This window comes from Myotis lucifugus, unplaced genomic scaffold, assembly GCF_000147115.1.
Source record: "Myotis lucifugus unplaced genomic scaffold, Myoluc2.0 scaffold_477, whole genome shotgun sequence".
Lineage (NCBI taxonomy): Eukaryota > Metazoa > Chordata > Mammalia > Chiroptera > Vespertilionidae > Myotis > Myotis lucifugus.
In genome coordinates this window covers 51,689-73,003 of record NW_005871525.1, presented here as the reverse complement: position 1 = coordinate 73,003, position 21,315 = coordinate 51,689, and the positions used below count along the sequence as shown (strand labels likewise).

At 42.2% G+C, this 21,315-nt stretch overlaps 1 protein-coding gene across 1 annotated transcript in view; it reads left to right on the top strand.

Annotated features, from left to right (window-relative positions):
- The window catches only part of DNAH8 (dynein axonemal heavy chain 8), a gene marked incomplete at its 3' end in the record, with an annotated part of 184,666 nt that overhangs the window by 112,404 nt on the left and 50,947 nt on the right, over positions 1–21,315 (top strand). Inside the window, 10 exon segments of the mRNA XM_014445658.1 lie at positions 281–385; positions 677–838; positions 3,141–3,365; positions 6,637–6,809; positions 7,947–8,125; positions 14,124–14,311; positions 16,878–16,964; positions 17,052–17,159; positions 18,041–18,175; positions 19,622–19,783. Of these exon segments, the coding sequence (XP_014301144.1) occupies positions 281–385; positions 677–838; positions 3,141–3,365; positions 6,637–6,809; positions 7,947–8,125; positions 14,124–14,311; positions 16,878–16,964; positions 17,052–17,159; positions 18,041–18,175; positions 19,622–19,783 (1,524 nt within the window).

Genomic DNA, 21,315 nt, shown 5'->3' with positions numbered 1-21,315 from the left:
ACAGAGCTGGGGAGGGAGGAAGGGGACAGTCATTACTCCGATCTCCTTCGTCTAGAGGGCATCCAGGGACTTGGAGGACATGTTCTGCAGGGCTGGCTTTGAATGTGCACCCCCAACTCAGCCAAAGGTTCTTTTCTTTCTTTTTTTCTTCTTGAAACAATGAAGTGAATTCTTGATATTTTACAAAGATTAAAAATATTAAGGCTTTTAAAAACGTCTCAGTGGCTTTTGTATTTAGGCTCCTGGATGATGTTTTTGTGTTGTCTTGTGCTTCTTACAGCCACACCTCCCTGCAGTATCTGACAACATAAATGAAGTGACATTTCATGCAAAAGATTACGATCGGATCCTGGCCGTCATATCAAGAGAAGGAGAAAAAATTATTGTAATTTAACGTGGTTTCACTTTTGTTATGAGGAGAATGCAGTTCTCTAATGAGAAGGGGGTGGGCTTGGGTTCCAGTTCTGTAGCCCCGTGTTACACACTAGTTTGGATAATCAGCTAACTTCTTTGGGACTCATTTCATTATCTATAAAATGAAAGTTTTAGACCAGATGATCTTTCTAGTTCCTTCCACCTATAGTATTAGTTGATTTTACTCATATTTTAAATATTTTGTGTAAAATATAGAACTATTTGTTACCAATATGTAATATATTTATAATCTATTTTTTAGTTGGACGGTCCTGTTATGGCCAAAGGTCCCGTAGAGATTTGGCTTCTGGACTTGTTAAAAATGCAGATGTCATCGTTACATAACATAATTCGATCTGGGTTCTATCAAATCAGTGATTCGGGATTTCAACTCTTACCTTTCCTCAGTCACTTTCCAGCACAGGTGAGAATACACACTGTTTAAATAATGGTTATGAGAAATGGAAATAAGGGGGAAGGATGCTCAGGAGGCAGTGGCCTGGTGTAGCTGTGAACTAGTTAGGGAGGCCTACCCACTGCTCCCAACCACCCTCTTGTCCACCACACCATTCCAGGCCCACCCATCCCCTGCACTGCTCTCTCCTCAGTAAGAATATACAGGGACTAAAACCATTTATGGGAAATTTTACCTTATATATGAAAATCATAGGTATAGATACAGATACAGATATGGATGTAGATATCCTCCTATATAATAAAAGAGAAACATGCAAATTAACCATCCTTCTGCTATGCTCAAGCCACGCCCACCGGCCACGCCCAACGGCCAATCAGGAGCGAGTATGCAAATTAACCCAACTAAGATGGCAGCGGCCACAGAGCTGAAGGGAGCAGGAGGCTTGGGTTGCCCCCCGTGATAGAGGAAGCCAAGCTTCCCGCTTGCCCTGGCCAGCCTTGGGCTATATTCAAGGCTACAAAGTTTCAATTATAGAAGATAAATAAATCCCAGATACCTGCTTCCAGCCAGCTGTGGCCTCCAGTCAAGGAGAGGCTGGGAGCCTGGGTTGCCAGTGGACCTGGGATCTGCTCAAGACTACAAAGTTTCAATTATAGAAGATAAATAAATCCCAGAAAAAAAAAGAAAGAAAAAAAGGAGAGGCTGGGAGCTTGGGTCGCCGGGAGGTGTGGCCAGCCTGAAAATGGCCATCAGCCCCTCACCCAGGCTGGCCAGGCACCCCAGTGGGGACCCCCACCCTGAAGGGGATGTGGCCAGCCTGGAAACAGCCCTCAGCCCCTCACCCAGGCTGGCCACGCCTCCATGGGGTGAGGGTCCCCACTGGGGGGCTTGACCAGCCTGAAAATGGCCCTCAGCCCCTCACCCAGGCTGTCCAGGCGAATATCAGTGGGTGAATATCAGTTCTTTGGAAAAATTGCTTTAAAGCGTAATGAATATATATTCGTTCAAAATATATTCATTCACTATATACCTTACTCTCTAGAGCAACTTTTCCAAAGAACTGAAATCTGTCCACTACAATGTTAATTTGAGGTTTTATTTGACATTTAAAAAATTTCTTCTTTGCTTTCTTCCAAAACACATTTCTAAGATTATGAATGAATGCAATGGATTCCTGTTGCAAACATTTGAAAAATTTTGAAAACTATGAAAGTGAAAATAAAAATTTTCCATCTTTCTACCACTTGGAAATGATGCCTGTAAATATTTAGTGTATTCCCTTTCAGTATTTTTTAATGTGTTAATTACAGGCATCAAATAATATTGCAAAGAATGAGCATTCCTACTTTGTTTTTTATTTTAATGAGACAGCCTCCAGTTTTTGTTATTATATCCTCTGCCTGCTTAAACTAAGTTGAAAACATAATTTAAACTTTTGTTGGTGACTCAGGATAGTCATTTTAAAGATTCGTGTTTGGAATGTACCCCTATGCAGTCATTTTTCAGGGTCTGTAAGTCAGCCTTACCCTGCTGTTTTTGTATTGTTTCTCTTTGCTTTTCCTATCTTAATGCCCCGTTCTGGGGCCATCAGGGTTAGAATCTGCTTGCTATTGGGAGCTTCCTGACACTGGCTGCTTCCTCCTATTCTGTCGCTCACCTTAGCCAGGTGCTTTCATTTGTCTTCACCAGCAGACCCCGGGATTGGCCGCTGCTCTAGCAGGAGGAGGCAGGGATTAGGAAAGGGTTTTATTCCCCTTCACCGACTGCAGTGCCCAGTAGCATCTACATGCCTCACACACTGCTTTCAATCCTCTGCCAAATGTGGGTTCCTTTTTGGTCCAGATGATTTTGTATCTGTTCTTTTGCGGATGAATAAACACTCCCAAGGGGGCCACCGCTGTATGGAGGAGGTGAAGGTGGGGGATATACGATCACTTTTACTCCCTTTTCTGGGGCAGAAATTGTAGGTAAAGTGACATTCTCTCAGTTTCCTTAGCTTCATCAGGAGACAAAGGACAAGCTTCTTGAACCCTTCTCACTTTCTGTCTCTCTCCTTTAGATAAATATGTAGACAGAAAAGTAGATGTAGCTAAAGGTATGGATATTAAAGGGAGTGGAGGTCAAGAAAGGAGGTAGGCAGTTGCAAAGAGACCTATGGAAAACTATTTCTGGAAGTGGAGAAATGCATGTCCCTTTTTTAGTTTAAAATGAGTAAAACCCTGTTTGCCTTCATGTGAATAAGTGACCACCAAATTTCACTGTAGGATGTGTTTTAAATATGTGGCTTGTTTGTCTGCTGGATTTGTAGGTTGGGCTTCTGGGAATTCAGATGCTGTGGACACACGATTCAGAAGAGGCTTTACATAATGCAAAAGATGACAGGAAAATCATGCAAATAACCAACCAGAAATTTTTGGATATTCTAAATGTTCTAATTAGCCAGACAACACATGACCTAAGCAAGTTTGAAAGAGTGAAATTTGAAACTCTAATTACTATCCATGTGCATCAGAGAGATATTTTTGATGACTTGGTAAAGTATCTTTTTTTCTTAATTTTAAGTAATTTAGTGTATTAGTTAATAATTTAGTGCTCTTAATAATGAAAAATTAAGTGTTATATATTCCCTAACTTATATGAACCTTTTTATCTACCTGACCCTTTTTCACAATTGGGGTGTGTGTGTGTGTGTGTGTGTGTGTGTGTGTGTGTACCATGTCTACAAATATCTATATTTGGTGGTATAAACAACCATATATGTATATTCACATTTGCCATTCTGAAAGTCTGGAACCAACTGATGCAATGTGAACAAATTCTTCCATTAAACCAAATAACAGAGTCATGATACAATTTTGATGAGCTTAGTCCTGAGTTATGATGGGCTGATTGGGAAGGAATCAAATAGAATCAAGCTTCAGAGAACTCTCATGGATATTTGTCCAACTGATGGTGTCCAGCAGGGCATCATGGGCGTGGTGCGGCCCAGGTTTTGTAGGGCGGGAGTAGGAGGAGGAGTATGTGAATCACCTTTAGATAGAACTCTCAGTAACCAACAGCCTTGAGCAAGACCAAGTTCTCCTAAAGCAGTGGTTAGCTGTTGTAAGGAAGGGACCCCAGCAGATTTTGATATACCAACATTTGACTCTCTTTGTCTTTAACTAATATTGTGTGTGTGTGTGTGTGTGTTTTCATTTGATTCATTTTAAAGGCACCTCTTTTCTTTATTAGAGACACATAATTCATGCAACTTTGGACCCTTTTTAAAGAATATGATGACAGGCAATCTGTTTCAAACTTGTATCAGATAAGAAGTTCTGATCAGATAAGTTATATTATTGAAGATTGAAGGACCAGCAGTCTATTTATTCCCCTGGAATGTAGATCTCTTTATTGTATGCCAACCAGTTGCATTGCCATCTCCGGGGAGCTTGTTAGAAAAGCGGGATCTCCAGCCTCTTCCCCCTCCCTCTCCCACCACTCCCCTCTCCCCCACTCCAACTCCTGTACTGAATCAGAATCTGCATTTCAACAAGATTCCCAGGTTGTTCATATGTGTATGAACACTGTTGTAGAATTGATCTCTGGATCAAACTAATTATCAAGCATACTTAGACCATATTTTTTTGGTCTTCTACAGATTTACTTTCACTGAATTGCAGTTTCCTTTGTACTTTGCCTTTCATTGGACTCCACCTCTAGAAACTCCTATGGAATCCATTACTGTACCTGCTAAGAGCATACTATTGAGGCTGATGTCCGTATGTCTCTCATTGATTCTTAAAGCTGAAGTCCCATGGAAGACATTTCTTTTAAATTTAAATGCTGAGCAAAGCATTACTTTCCATACAGAATGGATTTTTAAAATCTATACAAATTAAAACCATGGAACTGTTTTCTTTTTGTCTTAATTACTATTGAACTCGTGATCTATTTGCATCCCAACTAAAATGAGATTTCTGGGCCAGCATATTTGCATTTTATTTTTTCATGTATAATGCTTAGAATAGCCTGTTATACAGTAATAACTCAATAAAAATTTAGCTATTCTTTCTTCATCCTCTTTCATCACCTCCTCACCATCTTAACGGATTGTTGAAAGTGTCTGACTGCATCCCCATGGCTGGGGGTCCCGGGTCAGAGAGTCGAGACCCTGGGGGAGGCACCGGTTATGTTACCCAAAAGTAGCTCTTTTAAGGTGACAAATACAAACTGTGCTTCAGGAGGGAAGCCAGAACTCTTGACTGGAAGAGAGGCAGCATCATGAGCTATGAAACAATACAACAACGAAAAGCAAGGTTATAGATAGTTTGGAAACTTGATTAGACAGAGATCTGAACACTATGGTTACCAGAGGTCCATTCTTTAGTGTCAGCTGAATGACCTGGAAATGGGCCACTGGGATTCAGAGCAGTGAAGGGGGCCATTTGCCACTTTCCTACGTTGATTTCCCTCCATGAGCAGGGCTAGAGTTTCTCCAAGTTTGCCAATGGAGTCACAGTGTGGTTGTGGGGGTGTTGTTCCTAACCATGCTTACCTGGTTGCTACCTCTTGCATCCCTGGTGCTGGGAGCCTGGGACTGCTTGCCCTATAGGTCTACACTGGGGACCGGGCAGGCTGATGGGTTTGGCTGTACTGCTGGTGTAGGAAGGTGCGTGTGCACATATGAGCATCTCCTGCTTAATCCCTTCGGTGGCTTCCCATTGCCATGCGAGCAACGCCCGGCCTGTTCCTCATGCCCTGGGAAGCCCCAACTCTTATGCCTCTGTCCAGAGTCCTGGATGCCTCAGCTGTTGTGAACTTTTTTCAGTTTCTTTTTCTGTTTATTTATTTAAATATTTTTTTAATGATTTCAGAGCGGGAGGGTGAGAGAGAGAGAGAAACATCAATGATGAGAGGGAATCATGGGTCAGCTGACTCCTGCACACCCGCTACTGGGGATCGAGCCCACAACTAGGGCGTGTGTCCTGACCGGGGATTGAACCACAACTTCCTGGTTCAAAGTTTGACGCTCAACCATGAGCCACACTGTCCAGGCTCTTTCAGTTTCTTGAACTGCCAACCAGATCTTCCAGGCCTTTGCCTAAAACATTTTGCCCTCCCACACCTCGATCACCCACCCCTTTTGTTTTATTTCCCTGGCTTAATTCCTAGTTATTCAGGTGTTAAGTTTTATTTATTTATTTGTTAAGTTTTATTTTATTTATTTATTTATTTATTGTTAATCCTCATCCGAGGATATTTTTCCATTGATTTTTTAGGAAGAGTGGGAGAGAGAGGAAAAGACAGAGAGAAACAATGATGTGAGAGAAACACATCAGTTGGTTGCCTCCCACACAAGCCCTGACCAGGGCCCTGGGCCGGAGAGGAGCCTGCAGCCAAGGTATGTGCCCTTGATCGGAATCAAACCCGGTACCATTTGGTCCACAGGAGGTTTGGCTCTATTCACTGAGCCAGGTGTTAGTTTTGAAGGTTTTGTTATTTGTTTTTTTTTCATTTGAGTACCCCTCTCAGACACCTGACACTAGGTTAGGTCCTCTTGCTAGTTATTTTCAGAAACCCTGAATTTCTTTTCATACTTTATCACAATTACTTATTTATCTGTTTGTCTTTTGTCCTTTTCTGTAAGCCTCAGATGTCTGTCTGTTTACGCAGCCTGGTGTCAGGCCCAAGGAGGGACTCAATAAATACACTTTAAATGAATAAGAATCAGTTCATGGATGAGCGAATAAAAACTGCCCATATGCCGTGGTTTATGCTATTGCAATTCAGTATGCAATCTCTTTGTATTTCATGTTTTTAAGGTAAAAATGCATATCAAATCAGCAACTGACTTTGAATGGCTAAAACAGAGTAGATTTTATTTTAAAGAAGATTTGGATCAGACTGTAGTGTCTATTACAGATGTTGACTTTATTTACCAAAATGAATTTCTGGGATGCACCGATCGACTTGTTATCACTCCGTTAACGGATAGGTAGGAAACTTAGCTTTTGAATTCCATTTTGTAATTAAGTAATGTGCTTAAAATTGCTTTTACATTGTATTTCAAATATAGAAAAAAAAGCTTATCGCTGTCGTGTTAGCTCTATGTTAGCTCATCAAAGTCAGTCCAGCAATGAAATAACCCTACTTGTTACGTATACATGTACATTACATTTTAATGAAGTAGAAACAGATGACAGAATAAAAGCAAGCTGGTATGCTGGCGATGAGTAATTAGTTACACACTTTAGGTTGCAAGATGGAAACTTATCTCTAGGACCATAAAGGGAGTCATGAGAATTACAAAGAAGGAAGGGTCCTTGGAGAGCATCTCATTTAGCATCCTGCTTTTTCAAGTGGTGGACATTGATAGCTAAAGTGGAGTTTCTTGGCCAGCTCTGAACAGTTAATGGCAGAGCCGCTCAAAGTCTTTTTTGTATATGACACTAGGCAAGGACTGGGCCTTTTTCATCTTTATCTACCCACAACAGCTCAATATGTTGTGCACAGTAGACACTCAATAAATATTTGTAGAATTGACTTAAATTGAGTCACAGGACAATGAATTCTGCTATTATTTTCCATAGGGCTGCCTCCAGGTAAAATTATAACATTTGAATTTGGTCGTCAGCCTCCTCCGGATTCATCCAACTTGCCTTGATATGCCCAGTGCCCCTGCCACATACATTTGTCAATATGTTTTCCCTTCCATGGACGTATACACGTGAAGCTTCATGGCTCACAAAGCTTTACTAAGTTTTACTTTCATCCGGAACAGATGTCACTGAAATTGGGTCACAGGCCCAAGGAGAGTCATTAGACTATTCCTTACACTTATCTAAGCGAATGAAACCTTTCATAGTCAAGCCATTTGCCGTGGTGTGTGGCAGTTGGCTCGTGCCAGCTTGTTGCGGAGTTTAGAAGTTTGTCCCGAGAAAAGTTTGCAGTCACTCACTGCCCCACTGCTAACGACTGTCAGGTGCGCCCGCCTTGTTTGGTTGCCTCTCATAGGTGAGCTGCTCACATTCTAAAGTAACAGGTCCATTCCAATGACATTGGACTTTTGCTTGCACTTGGCTGTCTCGTGTTACCCCGTACTCACCATGCTTTGTCTGACTGACGTCTGCAGATGCTATATCACGTTAGCACAGGCTTTGGGCATGAACATGGGAGGTGCCCCAGCAGGACCTGCGGGCACTGGCAAAACAGAGACCACGAAAGACATGGGCCGATGTTTGGGAAAATACGTGGTCGTGTTTAACTGCTCAGATCAAATGGATTTCCGAGGGCTCGGAAGGATTTTTAAAGGCAAGTGTCAAACACTTAAACTATTTTTCTGTGATTTTATTTTTATTGCACTTTAATTTTCTGATCTATATCTAAAGTGATGTTTTCCCACAGAACCAAAATTAGGATAAGTTGATGCATATGATAGTGCCATTTTTTATGGTCAGAAATGGCTGGATACCATCCGTTGCACTGGCTCAATATTATTGCCATGAGCTGAATGTGTAGTGGTTTATGAAAATGGAACCAATTTATTACTGCCTGAAACAATGGTGGAGGAGATAAGATGAAGATTACAAAACACATGTGACTTCCCTTCTAGCATTAAATCCCATTGAAATGATTGATTTTTTTTTTTTAAAGCATAGCCACACTGGGAAACAAGGAGGAGGGCCATCAGCAGATGGGAAATTCTGAGGAAATCCTGAAAGATAGGTAGGCGGTGGTTTCAGATAGACAAAGAGAAGAGGTTAGAGAGCACGCCTGACTTTAGAACTCAGTGCCTGGCCTTCCTCTCTTTTCTACCTACATGCATTCTCCTTAAGTACTACCTATGCGATCAAATTTGTATCTCTAGCTTGGACTTCCTGAAATTTCAGATCTGTATAGACAACTGATATCTACTACCTGACATCTCCACTTAAATGTCTAGTAGGTCTAAACGTGTGATCTCCCTTCCCCTCGCCCACTCCATCCTCAGCCTTTCCCATCCAGCGGAGTAGCCATGTCATTCTTCCAGGTGCGCAGATGGAAAATCTGAGACTTACCTTTAGTCTTTCTCTCATATTCAAATCCGTCCTGTCAGCAAACACTATTGCCTTCAGAACGCACCCCAAATCTGGGCACCTCTGATCCCCACTGCTGTCATCAAGCCAGTTGTCACCCTTCACCTGTACTGTGCCAATAAGCCTCCTAATTGGACCCTGTGTTTACTCTTGTCCCCTCCCCTGCAGCCTCAGGTCAGCGCCACAGCAACCCTTCTACATGGAAGTCAGATCACAACCCTCTTCTGCTGAGAGCTGCCCAGCGGCTTCACTCCGAGTAAAAGCCAAACCCCTCACGTGGTCCTGCATTGTCTTACAGTCACTCCTGCCCTCCCCATTGTGTCGGTCTGACTCTGACCTTCTGACCCATCTCCTCCTACTCTCTGCTCCCCTTGCTCTCCCTCCTGTAGCCATATTGACCTTTCTGATGTTTCTCAAACATTCAAAGCAGATTTCCGCTCAGATTCCTTACTCTGGTTCCTTAGGTCCTTCCCCTAGATCAGTGATGGCGAACCTGTGACATGCGTGTCAGAGGTGACACGCGAACTCATTTTTTTGGTTGATTTTTCTTTGTTAAATGGCATTTAAATATATAAAATAAATATCAAAAATATACATCTTTGTTTTACTATGGTTGCAAAGATCAAAACATTTCTATATGTGACACGGCACCAGAGTTAAGTTAGGGTTTTTCAAAATGCTGACACGCCGAGCTCAAAAGGTTCGCCATCACTGCCCTAGATATTCCCCCACATGACTCATTTGATAAAGGGTGTCCACAGCAAACATCATAACCTGAACATTTGAAAGCATTCTTTTTGAGATGAGGTATAAGACAAGGACTCCTGTTATTATTTGTTCTAGTCATCACTGTACTTCAGATCCTGCAGTAAGGAACAACAACAAAAATACAAAGATTGGAAAGAAAGAAATGCAAAATTTCATTATTCACAAAGGGTAGGGTACACTTTTAAAAAATTCAACAAAATCTATAGAAAAATAGAATTTAGCAAATTTCCTAGACTATAAAATCAACACAAAATAAATTTTATTTTTATAACCACAAAAAGCAGTTAGAAAATGAAAACTTCAGAAAGATATCATTTAGAATGTAATTTCGAGAGTGTGGTATTGGTGCAGGATTGATGACTGGACCAATGGAATGTAATAGAAAATGAAAAAATAGGCCAAGGACACTTGACAGGTGGCACAGGTATTACTGTAAATCAGTGACGGAGAGACAGACTTTACAATAAATTGTTCTGGGACAGAAGTTGATCAATATTTAACAAAGGAGATTGGGTCCCTACATATATAAAAATTGGATGCCTAAACCATACACTGTATAAAACTCAGTTCTGGGAATTAAACGTCTAAATGTGGGAGGCAAATTGTTTGGGTTTTGAGAAGGCAATAAAGGAAAATATCTTTCTTTTTAGAGTAGAAAGGGATTTTTAATACAAGAATCACAAACCATAAAGAAAAGATTGACACACTCCCTACCCTGAGTTAAAAACATCTCTTCGTCTGTGAGTATCAAAAAAAGAGAGAGAAAAGCCATGCCTGAAATTTGGAAATGGCATTAGCAATATATATTACCTACAAAGGATTAGTATCCCCCATACATGAGTAATGCCTATGACTCATTGAGAAAGAGATAATTCAATAGGAAAATGAGGAAAAGTCTGAAATAGGTATTACACAAGTGGAGAAAACCAAATGACCAGCAAAGAATTGCACACTATAAAAGGATTCCATTTTGTACACACCAGGTTAAGAAAAATTTAAGTGTGACTTTTTTAAAAAAACATATTTTTGATTTCAGAGAGGAAGGGAGAGGTAGAGAGAGACAGAAACATCAACGATGAGAGAGAATCATTGGTTGGCTGCCTCTTGCATGCCCTGTACTGGGGATCGAGCCTGCAACCCGGGCATGTGCCCTTGACCAGTATCAAATCCAGGAACCTTCAGTCCGCAGGCTGATGCTCTATCCACTGAGCCAAACCAGCTAGGGCCGTGGTCGGCAAACTGGGGCTCGCGAGCCACATGCGGCTCTTTGGCCCCTTGAGTGTGGCTCTTCCTAAGCCTTAGGAGTACCCTAATTAAGTTAATAACAATGTACCTACCTGTATAGTTTAAGTTTAAAAAATTTGGCTCTCAAAAGAAATTTCAATCGTTGTACTGTTGATATTTGGCACTGTTGACTAATGAGTTTGCCGACCACTGAGCTAGGGCAGTGTGACTTTTTTTGTTTTTTTTTTAACTACCATTGGCAAGGTGTCAAGCAGCAGAAACAGCCACCCACTCCTTCCTGGTGGCAGTGTAAACCTTTTTTAGAATAAAAAAAGCTTACACGTGTATTGTCAGTCTCCCACCTTCTGGTCTCAGCTCAGATGAACTGCACTTAAGTACTGGGAGCCTGTATGCAAATGCTCACGGCAGCATTGCTTGTAACAGCCAACACCTGGCAATAACTCGAGTGTCCTCTGTGGTGGGCTGGACACATAAATACATAGGTTGTGGACATCCGATTTATATATCATATGCATAACAATGCTGTGTAGCAGTAAAAACGAGTAACTACAGCACGATGCATTGATGTAGCGCAGTCTCACAGTTTAGAGGGAAAGTAGCAAGTCTCACAAAAACACAGATAGCATGATTGCATTTATTTAAACCAAAGATATGTATTACATAGATATGTATATAGAGATAGTAAAAAGAGTCCGGCCGGTGTGGCTCAGTGGTTGAGCATTGACCCATGCACTAGGTCAGTGATGGCGAACCTATGACACGCGTGTCAGAGGTGACAAGCGAACTCATTTTTTGGGTTGATTTTTCTTTGTTAAATGGCATTTAAATATATAAAGTAAATATCAAAAATATAAATCTTTGTTTTACTATGGTTGCAAATATCAAAAAATTTCTATATGTGACACGGCACCAGAGTTAAGTTAGGGTTTTTCAAAATGCTGACACGCTGAGCTCAAAAGGTTCGCCATCACTGAATTCTAGCCCTTCCTTTCAGTGGGATGTGAGTAACATCTCCATAACAGATAGCATGAGATTGCACACCCAGCTCAGGAGGATATGCACAGCACTTTATAGCTAGCTAGCTAGATAAATAGACACACATATAAACTTTGAGCGTGTGAAATATATACTGTTCATGAATACATGCATAAGAGCAATAGCTTAAAAGCATGCATAGGAACCATTGGTATCAAATTCAGGGTAGAAGTTACCTCTGGAGAAGGAAGGAGTGTGGATTCAAGAGGGATATACCTGGACTTGAAAAGTACTTTTGACATGATTCTAAAGAATAAAATCTGAAACAAATTGTTAGGATTTGATAGGTGGGTACATGGGTATTCATTATATTATTCTGTTTAGTCGCCTGTCTGTCAAACATTTTTGAGCCCTGAGAATAATTTTATAATCAAAGAGAAGGGTTCTTCTGTGGATCACTCCCAGCTTGAGGGTCGGGGGTGGTTGGGAGAAGCAGACTAGAGTGCAAGGTAAACCCCATGATACCAAAATGAGAGCAGAAGGCAAAGAAAAAGTGTGTTTCCTTCACACAAAAGCAGTAGCACAGCTGTCTGAGGTGGGAATGCTGACAAAGACCAACCCCAGAGGCGGGCTCCTGCCAGAGGGGCAGGCAGTGCACCAGGCCAGACAGACTGCCGGCCCCAGCCCTGGCGAGCAACCCTCTGAGGCTCCATCCCTTCCCTCCAATCACCAGAGGCAGGCATGCCTCCCGCAGACAGGAATTTGTATTCCGGAAGAGGAAATGCAACTTATGCAGCGATAACAAAGTCCCCTAAAATATTTGAAGGAATTAGGGACGCATCCAAAGCAGTGGAGACCTACTGACCAGTAAACTGTTCAACAGAGAAAACAGAAGAAAATTCAAAAATAAATGAATAGCTTAGAGAGATTCAAGAATGTATCACATGTAGCCAATTAAAGAAACAGGCTACTATGAAAACATAACAATTGGAAAATTTGGATATGGAAAAAAAAATCTCTCTTGAATTGGAATATGTGGCCAAGAGAATACATTGCAAAAGGAAATGGGAAATTTTACAAAAAAACTTCAGGGTCATAGGAGTAGTGAAACCAGACAACCAAGGGGTCCGGGCTGCCTGTCACTACTTGGTCCAATTCAGCAGAGACAGGGTTGAATCATATATGAGCGTTTATTCCAGTCCTGCCGGCAGGATGGGAGAGCAGCAGGGCATCCACAAAAATCTGCTCTGCATCCCCCCGGCCCCGCCCCCCCCCCAACCCCCCATAGACCAGCTGCTTATACAGGGTAGGACAAGGATTACATGGGGAAGTAGGGATTGCAGGCATGGGGAAGCAGGCTGTGCAGGCTGAGGTGGGACTACATTGTTTGGGCAACAAGGTTGTTAATCTTTCCATGATAATAGGCAGTTCTTGGATGAGAATGGACCGAATTCCAAGGTTGACTCCTAGGTCCAAGGTACAATTCCCAGGCAGTTTAGAATGTCCTTTTTTTAACCAGAACAAGGCAATCACAGTTAACAGCGCATGACTAATATTTCCCATAACCAAAGCTAGTTCCCAATATTCTATTTTTTTGCCCCTAACAGTAGCTATCCAAGTTCCAACATCTGTGTAATGGAAATTCCCAGAGGAGAGAGAAGAGAAACTAGAGGGGGAGGGGAAGGTAATAAAAGAAAGAAGAGCATTTCATACAGGTAAAGATAATGAAGGTTTTCATCCTTAGAGATGAGACAGGAGCAATGTTCCCAATATCCATCCAGGTCTTTCTTTGTGCTGGGTTTTGTAAGCAATAAATAGAAATCCCTTCGGCCATTCTCTGTCCTTCCCGGCCTCCTCATAGTTCTCTCATTTTAACAGGAAAGGAACGGAGCGATCTGACTCTGGCATTCCTTATTTGGTCAGTTTCCCCTAACATCACGGCTCCTTCCACCCCCATCCCCACCGGAGATGACCCTTACAGATTGAATCCAATTTTATCACCCTCAGCATCCCCGGATGCAACGGCGCGTCTGCCCTTTCATTTTGGCAGTGAACTATTTTCATTGTCTTGGTGCTGATGTACAATGAAACTCCTGTATATCACTGGAATTCCATGTGTCTTTCTAAACAGCAGATATGAAACTTGATATACCTTGTATTTCAACATTTAATTGTTTGCAGGCGCTTTGGCGAGATGATTGCTATTAAGAAGTAAAACTTTTCAAATCAACTGTTTTTCATACCAGGTCTGGCGCAGTCAGGTTCCTGGGGCTGTTTTGATGAGTTTAACAGAATTGAATTGCCCGTCTTATCGGTGGCAGCCCAACAAATTTATATTGTTTTGACAGCAAGAAAAGAGAGAAAAAAGCAGTTCATCTTTTCTGATGGTGATTGTGTTGATTTAAATCCAGAATTTGGAATCTTCTTAACAATGGTGAGAACATGGGTTTTAAATGCAGTTTGGTTGGTTTAACTGCTATGGACTTAAGTAAAACAAGGCATCTACTCCTGGGTAAATAACTGTCTATCCAGGGGTCAGGAGCAATTCTTTCCTATCATGGGATTTTTTTGAGTAGTAAAAATAGACAAGACAGAAGATAAAATAGCAATATGTTAATGATACTAATAGCTACTGTTTATTGAGCACTTATTATGTGTAAGGTGATGGGCTGAGTGCTTTATGTACTAGTATCAGACAGGACAGCTATAGTAACAATCCCAAAACCTTAGTGGCTGAAAGCATCAAAGATTTGTTTCTCCCTGTTGCTGGGCCGGGGTGGAGAGGGCAGGCCTGCTTTATAAGTCCTTACTCCGGACCTGTCTCAGTCTTTGCTGGTGGCCATAGCAGAGGAAAAGCAGGACATAAAGAATTATGCTCTGCCTCTCAGGGTTTCTGTCCAGAAGTGACACAAGGCACAGCCATTAGTCAAAGCAGTTTACATGGCAGTGTAGTCATGTGTCGCATTTTGTATGGTGCATATTTTATAATGAGGTACCCGAGGCAGAGATTTAAAAACTAGCTCAGGTCACAGAGCCAGTTAGAGATAGACGTTATTGTCTGACATCGATCTCATTACTTACACTCTACGCTTGGTTTTCTCTGAAACATAATAAAAGATCCTGGAAATGACTTAAAATATCCAAAATAATTCCTATGCCAGAGAATTGTGGACGTTCATTTACCACGTGTTTGAGGGCAGAGCTTTGAGATACAATGTTGCACAGATAGAAAACCAAAGGCACGAATAGATTTTTTTTTTTATGACTTGGAGCAGTGAAGTTAATGAACCAGTTTTACTTAATGTGTTCATACATAAGTTTTTTATTCCGTTATCTCTAAGTTGCAAGATAATGCAAAGTACTCGGAGTTTGAAGTGTCCTAGTAGATAAATCATAGGAAGCAAAATAAGGAAAGTTTCTGATAAGTTTCACTGTAAGCAGACATCCAGGAAAGCAGTTACTAATAATCCTGAAGTGATCAGTTATAACTAACTCAGACAATGGGATGAAGAAATTCGCTCAGTGTGATAACTGTGGCAGAGAATAATTTAAAAGTTTAACATTCTCCCTGGATTAAGAATAATATTGGAAATATCAATTAGATGCTAGATTAGGCTGTGAATAGCTGAGACACGAAAAATAGTGACAACACGTAAGGATTTTTTCTCTTAAGATTTCTCCTGTGTTTCTACTCCATCATGGTTTCCAACATCTAGGTCACCTTGTGACCTAAGACGCTACTGAAGTATCTCTGCTTTGTTGCAGTCAATTGATTGAATTAACTCCCTTTAAGCAACAAGGTTATCTCATACAGTGTGTCCCTTTGGGTCTCATGGTGTAGAATTTAATCACACCAGCTGCAAGGCAGGCTGGGAAACATCGTTTTTTAAATCTGGGTAGTGATGCTTCTAGCTGGCAACTGGGCTTGTGTGACTGAGGAAGGAGAAAGGAGAAGTAGTGGTAGGCAACCAGCAATCTCTGTATCCTGTGTCAGCAAGGTATTTGGCTCATTGACAATATCTGATAGAGAATGAGGGTTTCTTTCCCCAATTAATTGTATTTTTATTTTTACCTAATTTTAATTAATCAAAATGTAAATAGTCATACATGCCTACTGGCTACTATGTGGACAGTGCAGTGAGCTACAGATGTTCAAACGTATAGCAGGGACATTCTAGATCAGCGGTTGCCAACCAGTGGTCTGTGGACCATCGGTGGTCCATGAGGTCTGAAAGGTTGGCGACCGCTATTCTAGATGGCGTGTCTGCATTGGAGGCAGAGCTGGACAAGATTACATCACCAAATCCCTTACAATTCAAATCCTCCATGTCTTTAGGTGATGAAAGTTGTAGCCTATGCAGTAATTTCTAATAAGATGAAATCTTAAATTATTACACTTTGGACCCCTAACCTTACCCTTGGGACCTTTGGGTCTGACCTGTCCTCAGCCTGTAGCTACTCATGAGGCCTTCGCTTCCTTTCCACCTCACATTGTCCTCTTCAGTATTTTCCCCTTCACTCCCATCTTTATTTCCCTTCACCACCATGGGTTTCTTTAATGGTACTTTGTCTGCCAAAGGACTCAGTAATTCCGACTGAACAGGATAAAGAGAGGAAATAAAAATTATCTAAGTAAACTCATCAGTATGGAACCCTGCATTTTCTTCTTATTTCAGTAACATTTCAATCATAACTATCTAGATATTTATTCAGTTTCTTTTCTGTTTTCTTAACCAATAAACAGATGCTTAATTTTTGCTCACAAAGTAATATGTGTGTCTGTGTTAATATAATGAAACTGGAACTATGTCAAAGGGAGTGATGTGGCATTGATAGATATCGATGGTCCAATACACATTTTTGAGAAAAGAGGGAGGTTTTATGAATCTAATATTTTTCTCAATGCCACCTTAGGATCTGGATTAGGGATCTGAAATGTGTTTCTATGCATGAAATAAAATTTATATCAGCAATAAAAATTAAATAATTTTAACTTTTAGAACCCCGGATATGCTGGGCGCCAGGAACTACCCGAGAACTTAAAAATTCAGTTTAGAACTGTTGCTATGATGGTTCCTGATAGACAGGTATGCATTGGGATTTAAAAACATAATTTACATTTTTACTTGTTTTTCATGCACATTGTTGAAAATCTCACTATATTAATTTTCCAGATCATTATGCGAGTTAAACTTGCAAGCTGTGGTTTCCTTGAGAATGTTATCTTGGCTCAAAAGTTTTATGTTCTTTACAAACTGTGTGAGGAACAACTTACCAAGCAGGTAACTTGGTCCATTTATTTTCCCCCTAACTATAGAACTTGATTTCTTACTTTGCAATTTTACCTTGATAAAATGCTATTCATTTTGAAAATCTCTTTGATTCTTTTCTAAAATAAATTTAATTACTTTGACCTGTTGGTTATGTATTTTGAATACCTGTTTATTTTTGAATATTTATAAATTCAACAAAAATTACCAAGAAATGTACTAGGAGGTCCCATGTATTCATCACCCTACTTCCTTCAAAGTTGGCATCTTATAACCATAGTACAATAACAGACCCAGAAAATGGCCATAGGTAAAATCCAGAGTTCATTAAGGTTTCACCAGTTGATCATGCACTGTGTGTGTGTGTGTGTGTGTGTGTGTGTGTGTGTGTTTCTATGCAATTATATAACATAAGTAGATTTGTATAACCACCACCACAACCAACATACAGAACTGTCCCATCACCACCAGGTCCCCTCATACTACCCCTCTATAGCCACAGCCCCCTCTCTCCCAAGTCCCTGTCCCCTTGTAGCCACTGATCTTTTCCCCACCTCTATCATTTTCTTTCAGAAACATTACAGAAATGGAGTCACATAGCACATAACCTGTTGGTTATGCATTTTAAATCTGTTTGCCTCTCAGACTGTAATCAGACTGTCTTATCCTCCAAAGATATTTAAAAGTGTGGACACTATCATACAGCTTGATCTTTCCAATGGAAGGATCGTTTTTCAGTCAAAGGACACGTGGAAGAATTCAGCTACTGAAACTTTGCAGCTCAGCCACTCCAAAGCTACAGTACATATGGATCAGAATACCTATTTGTACACAGTGGGTCTACATTGAGAGCTTTTCAATTGAATAATCTTTCCCCCTTCCCCCCATCTTAGGTTCACTATGACTTCGGGTTGAGAAATATCCTATCTGTATTGAGGACCCTTGGATCTCAGAAAAGAGCCAGACCGGAAGACAGTGAATTAAGCATCGTCATGAGAGGACTAAGAGATATGAACCTTTCTAAACTGGTATCTTTCTTCTCTGACTTCACTCCTCTTTCAAGAATGTGACCTGGTTTCTTTCTACTTGGCTGATGTGGGGGTGTGTGTTTGTGTGTGTGTATGTGTGGGGGAGGGTGGGGTGGTGGGGGTGGCTCATGTTAGGCTGCGAACATGAATACTTATAACAACAGTGGGAGTGTGAACCTACCACTGTGCTTCCAGTTTGACCAGCGTGAGCCGGAAGTGCACCCCCTTGTCAGTGGTGTGCCCTAGAACAGGCCTCATCCGTGGGCTCCAGCCCCCAGGTTTCAGTCCAGTACTTGGCCATTATTCATAATGAAGCATGTTCCCAACATGGAGACCTGGATTCACAGGGCACCACGAGACCTTTTGCTCTGTCTATGCTTAGCTTATCTCAGCTATGTCTGTCCCCAAACATCAACATCATTTCTGTTTTCCCAAAATGCACAGAAAGCTTGCTGTGGAGATGACAGCAGTTGTCACACTGCTTTCATTCTTGCCACCGGAGCCAGGTTGTTCTCAGCCAGCTGATGGACAGGTTCTCCTGGTATTTATTCAAAGGACTCTCTCTGCTGCGTATTGTGCCCATGCCCTGGGAGACCAAGGTCGAGGAAGAACTGGTCCTTGGGAAGCTCACACTGCAGTTACAAAAACTAACACCGGGTGGTTCATTGCCATCACAGCCTTTTCGGGGGTATTGTCTGGTTTGTGTCTCACAGCCACTCTGTGGGACGTGGATGACCCGTGAGGGCACAGGACTCAGAGTCTGGAGAACCTGCCCGCAATCCCAGTCAGCTGAGAAGCTGGGACAAAAATCCACAAGACTTTCTGATGCCGAGTCCTCTGCTCCTTCCCTGGGATAATGGTATCCTTGAGACTCCTAGACAAGCACCCCAGAAAGCATCAGGGGCGCCCCAGAAAGTAAGGAGAGATCAGACGTGGTCAGCCGCTATGAGTGGGGTGATCTAGGCATTAAAGGTGTAGCTAAGAAGGTTTAGACTCAGTTTACTCAAACCTGCTGCTTAGGAGAAGTCAGAACTCGGATGATGGTTTTTCAGCTGATGTTGGATGGATGAGTCATGCATGGCTATATCCTTATAGTGAAGACATATTACTATTCTATTTTCATGGGGTAGGGACTGTTAACTGCATGTTTTACGTTGGTGTGTATACCTGGCTGTGAGAAGCAGAACATTCATAGGACAAAGGACTGAGGTGAAGTCACCTTGGAGCAGGAGACTGTGGAGGACGTCGAATCCCAGGGAACTTGGCTGCGATGCTGCAGGTAGCATGGCTTCAGTGGTGTGTTCGGGAGCGAGTCCTGGAGGTGACAAGTCTGGTGAGGAGAGGACTGGCTTCTTCTAGGCATGAAGTGAGGGTGCTGTGTGCGTCCTAGCTGGTCGGGTGCACGTTTGTTGACGGAAGGAGTAAGTTTATTCTCTGCCGTCGTAGGTTGATGAAGACGAACCCCTGTTCCTCAGCTTAATCAACGACCTGTTCCCAGGACTACAGCTGGACAGTAACACTTACGTGGAACTACAAGATGCGGTGGCCCGCCAGGTTCAGGCAGAAGGTCTGATAAACCACCCACCCTGGAATCTCAAACTTGTGCAGGTAAAGAAATGCTAGCCTATTATCAGTATGATGAGAAGCGGGGGTTGTTGAAGGTCAACATTTTAAGAGAAGAACTCATGATATGAGTCCTACGTGATGTAAAGTTGAAACTCAATTAAAACACATCCATGCAGGAAGAGGCCTCAGAGCGACGTGTTGGCCCGAGCGGGGTGGGATGGATTGACCATGGTCACAGCCAACAAGCAGTGGTTTACTGAGGTGCTTACACCTGGTGAGAAGGTTGGGCTGTGACCAGACTCGCAGGAGCAGTTGGGAGGGTATGTTAAGTTAGACAAACTCAGGAAGATGCAATGGTCCAGGTGGCGGTATCGCCAGTGGCTGGGCGCCTCCCGGGGGCACGGAGCCTGAGGAGTCTGTCGGGTTAATCTGCGCCCGCTTTGTGTGTGGACGTGTTCACACCCACACTCATACTCGAGTCTGGGTCTGCACCTCTTGGCGTCCTTGTGTGCATTGCATTGCACCCGCTGCGACAGCCGGCGCAGAGGCAGGAAGCCGGCGCAGAGGCGGGATGAAGCCTCCATGAGCTTCACGCTTTGGCGGGTATTCTCCAGGGCTTTTGGAATATGAAGGAGCTGAAACAGTGGAGAGTGTTAAAAACCGCATTTCAAGATGAAAACTCTTATGTTTTTATTATTGATTAAGGTATTACATATGTGTCCTTATCCTCCCATGGCCCCCCATCCCCCCAATCATGCCCGCACCCTCACCCCCTGTTGTCTGCGTCCATTGGTTATGCTTATATGCATGCATCCAAGTCCTTTGGTTTAACTTAGTGTTTCTGCCAGATGATAAGAAGTGCAAGTGTATGAAACAGATCCAGATCTTGCAAGGAAATAGTTAATGTTTAAAAGTTTAAGTATTTGTTATCATCCGGGTATGGGAAACCATTTACAACCCTTCTTCATTTCTGGGAAAACATCATTTTATGTCTGATATGGATACAGTATACTGAGCGCTGAAATCCCAGTCACCTCAGTGGGTGGGGGCTAGAATATTGTTTTTCTTTTTTATGTCAATAACATTACTCTTATGTGGAATGTTGTGGCCACTGCCTCAGTCTCTTTGAACTTATGGGTTAGGTAGTAATACATTTCTATTTAAATTTTAGGACAACGCAAATTCTACCTCTGATCAGCTGTGAGACCTCTGACTTATTTTTATTAACAACATCATGGACAGGATGTTGTCCCAGACACTGTCCACTTTTTAGTATGTCACCATTTTTGTGTAATTCTAGCACATTCACCCACACTCACCTCCCGGCTCTGGAGAACTGGAGGGGCGTTGTTGCAGGCGCAGCAGGCTGCGTGCCAGGCCTGGGGTTTTATCACCCCGTGCTCGGCTTTCTCCCCGTTCCTGTCCCTGCTCCCCCCGCACCCCCTCATTTCCCCCTCAGAGCACCCCCCCCCCCCCCAGTCAATCACTGGCACAAGAACCCTCATCTCAAGCTATGCCTCAGGGAATCCAGGCGGATAGCTGTGTAACCTGGATCCTCCCAGGATGGTGTGTGT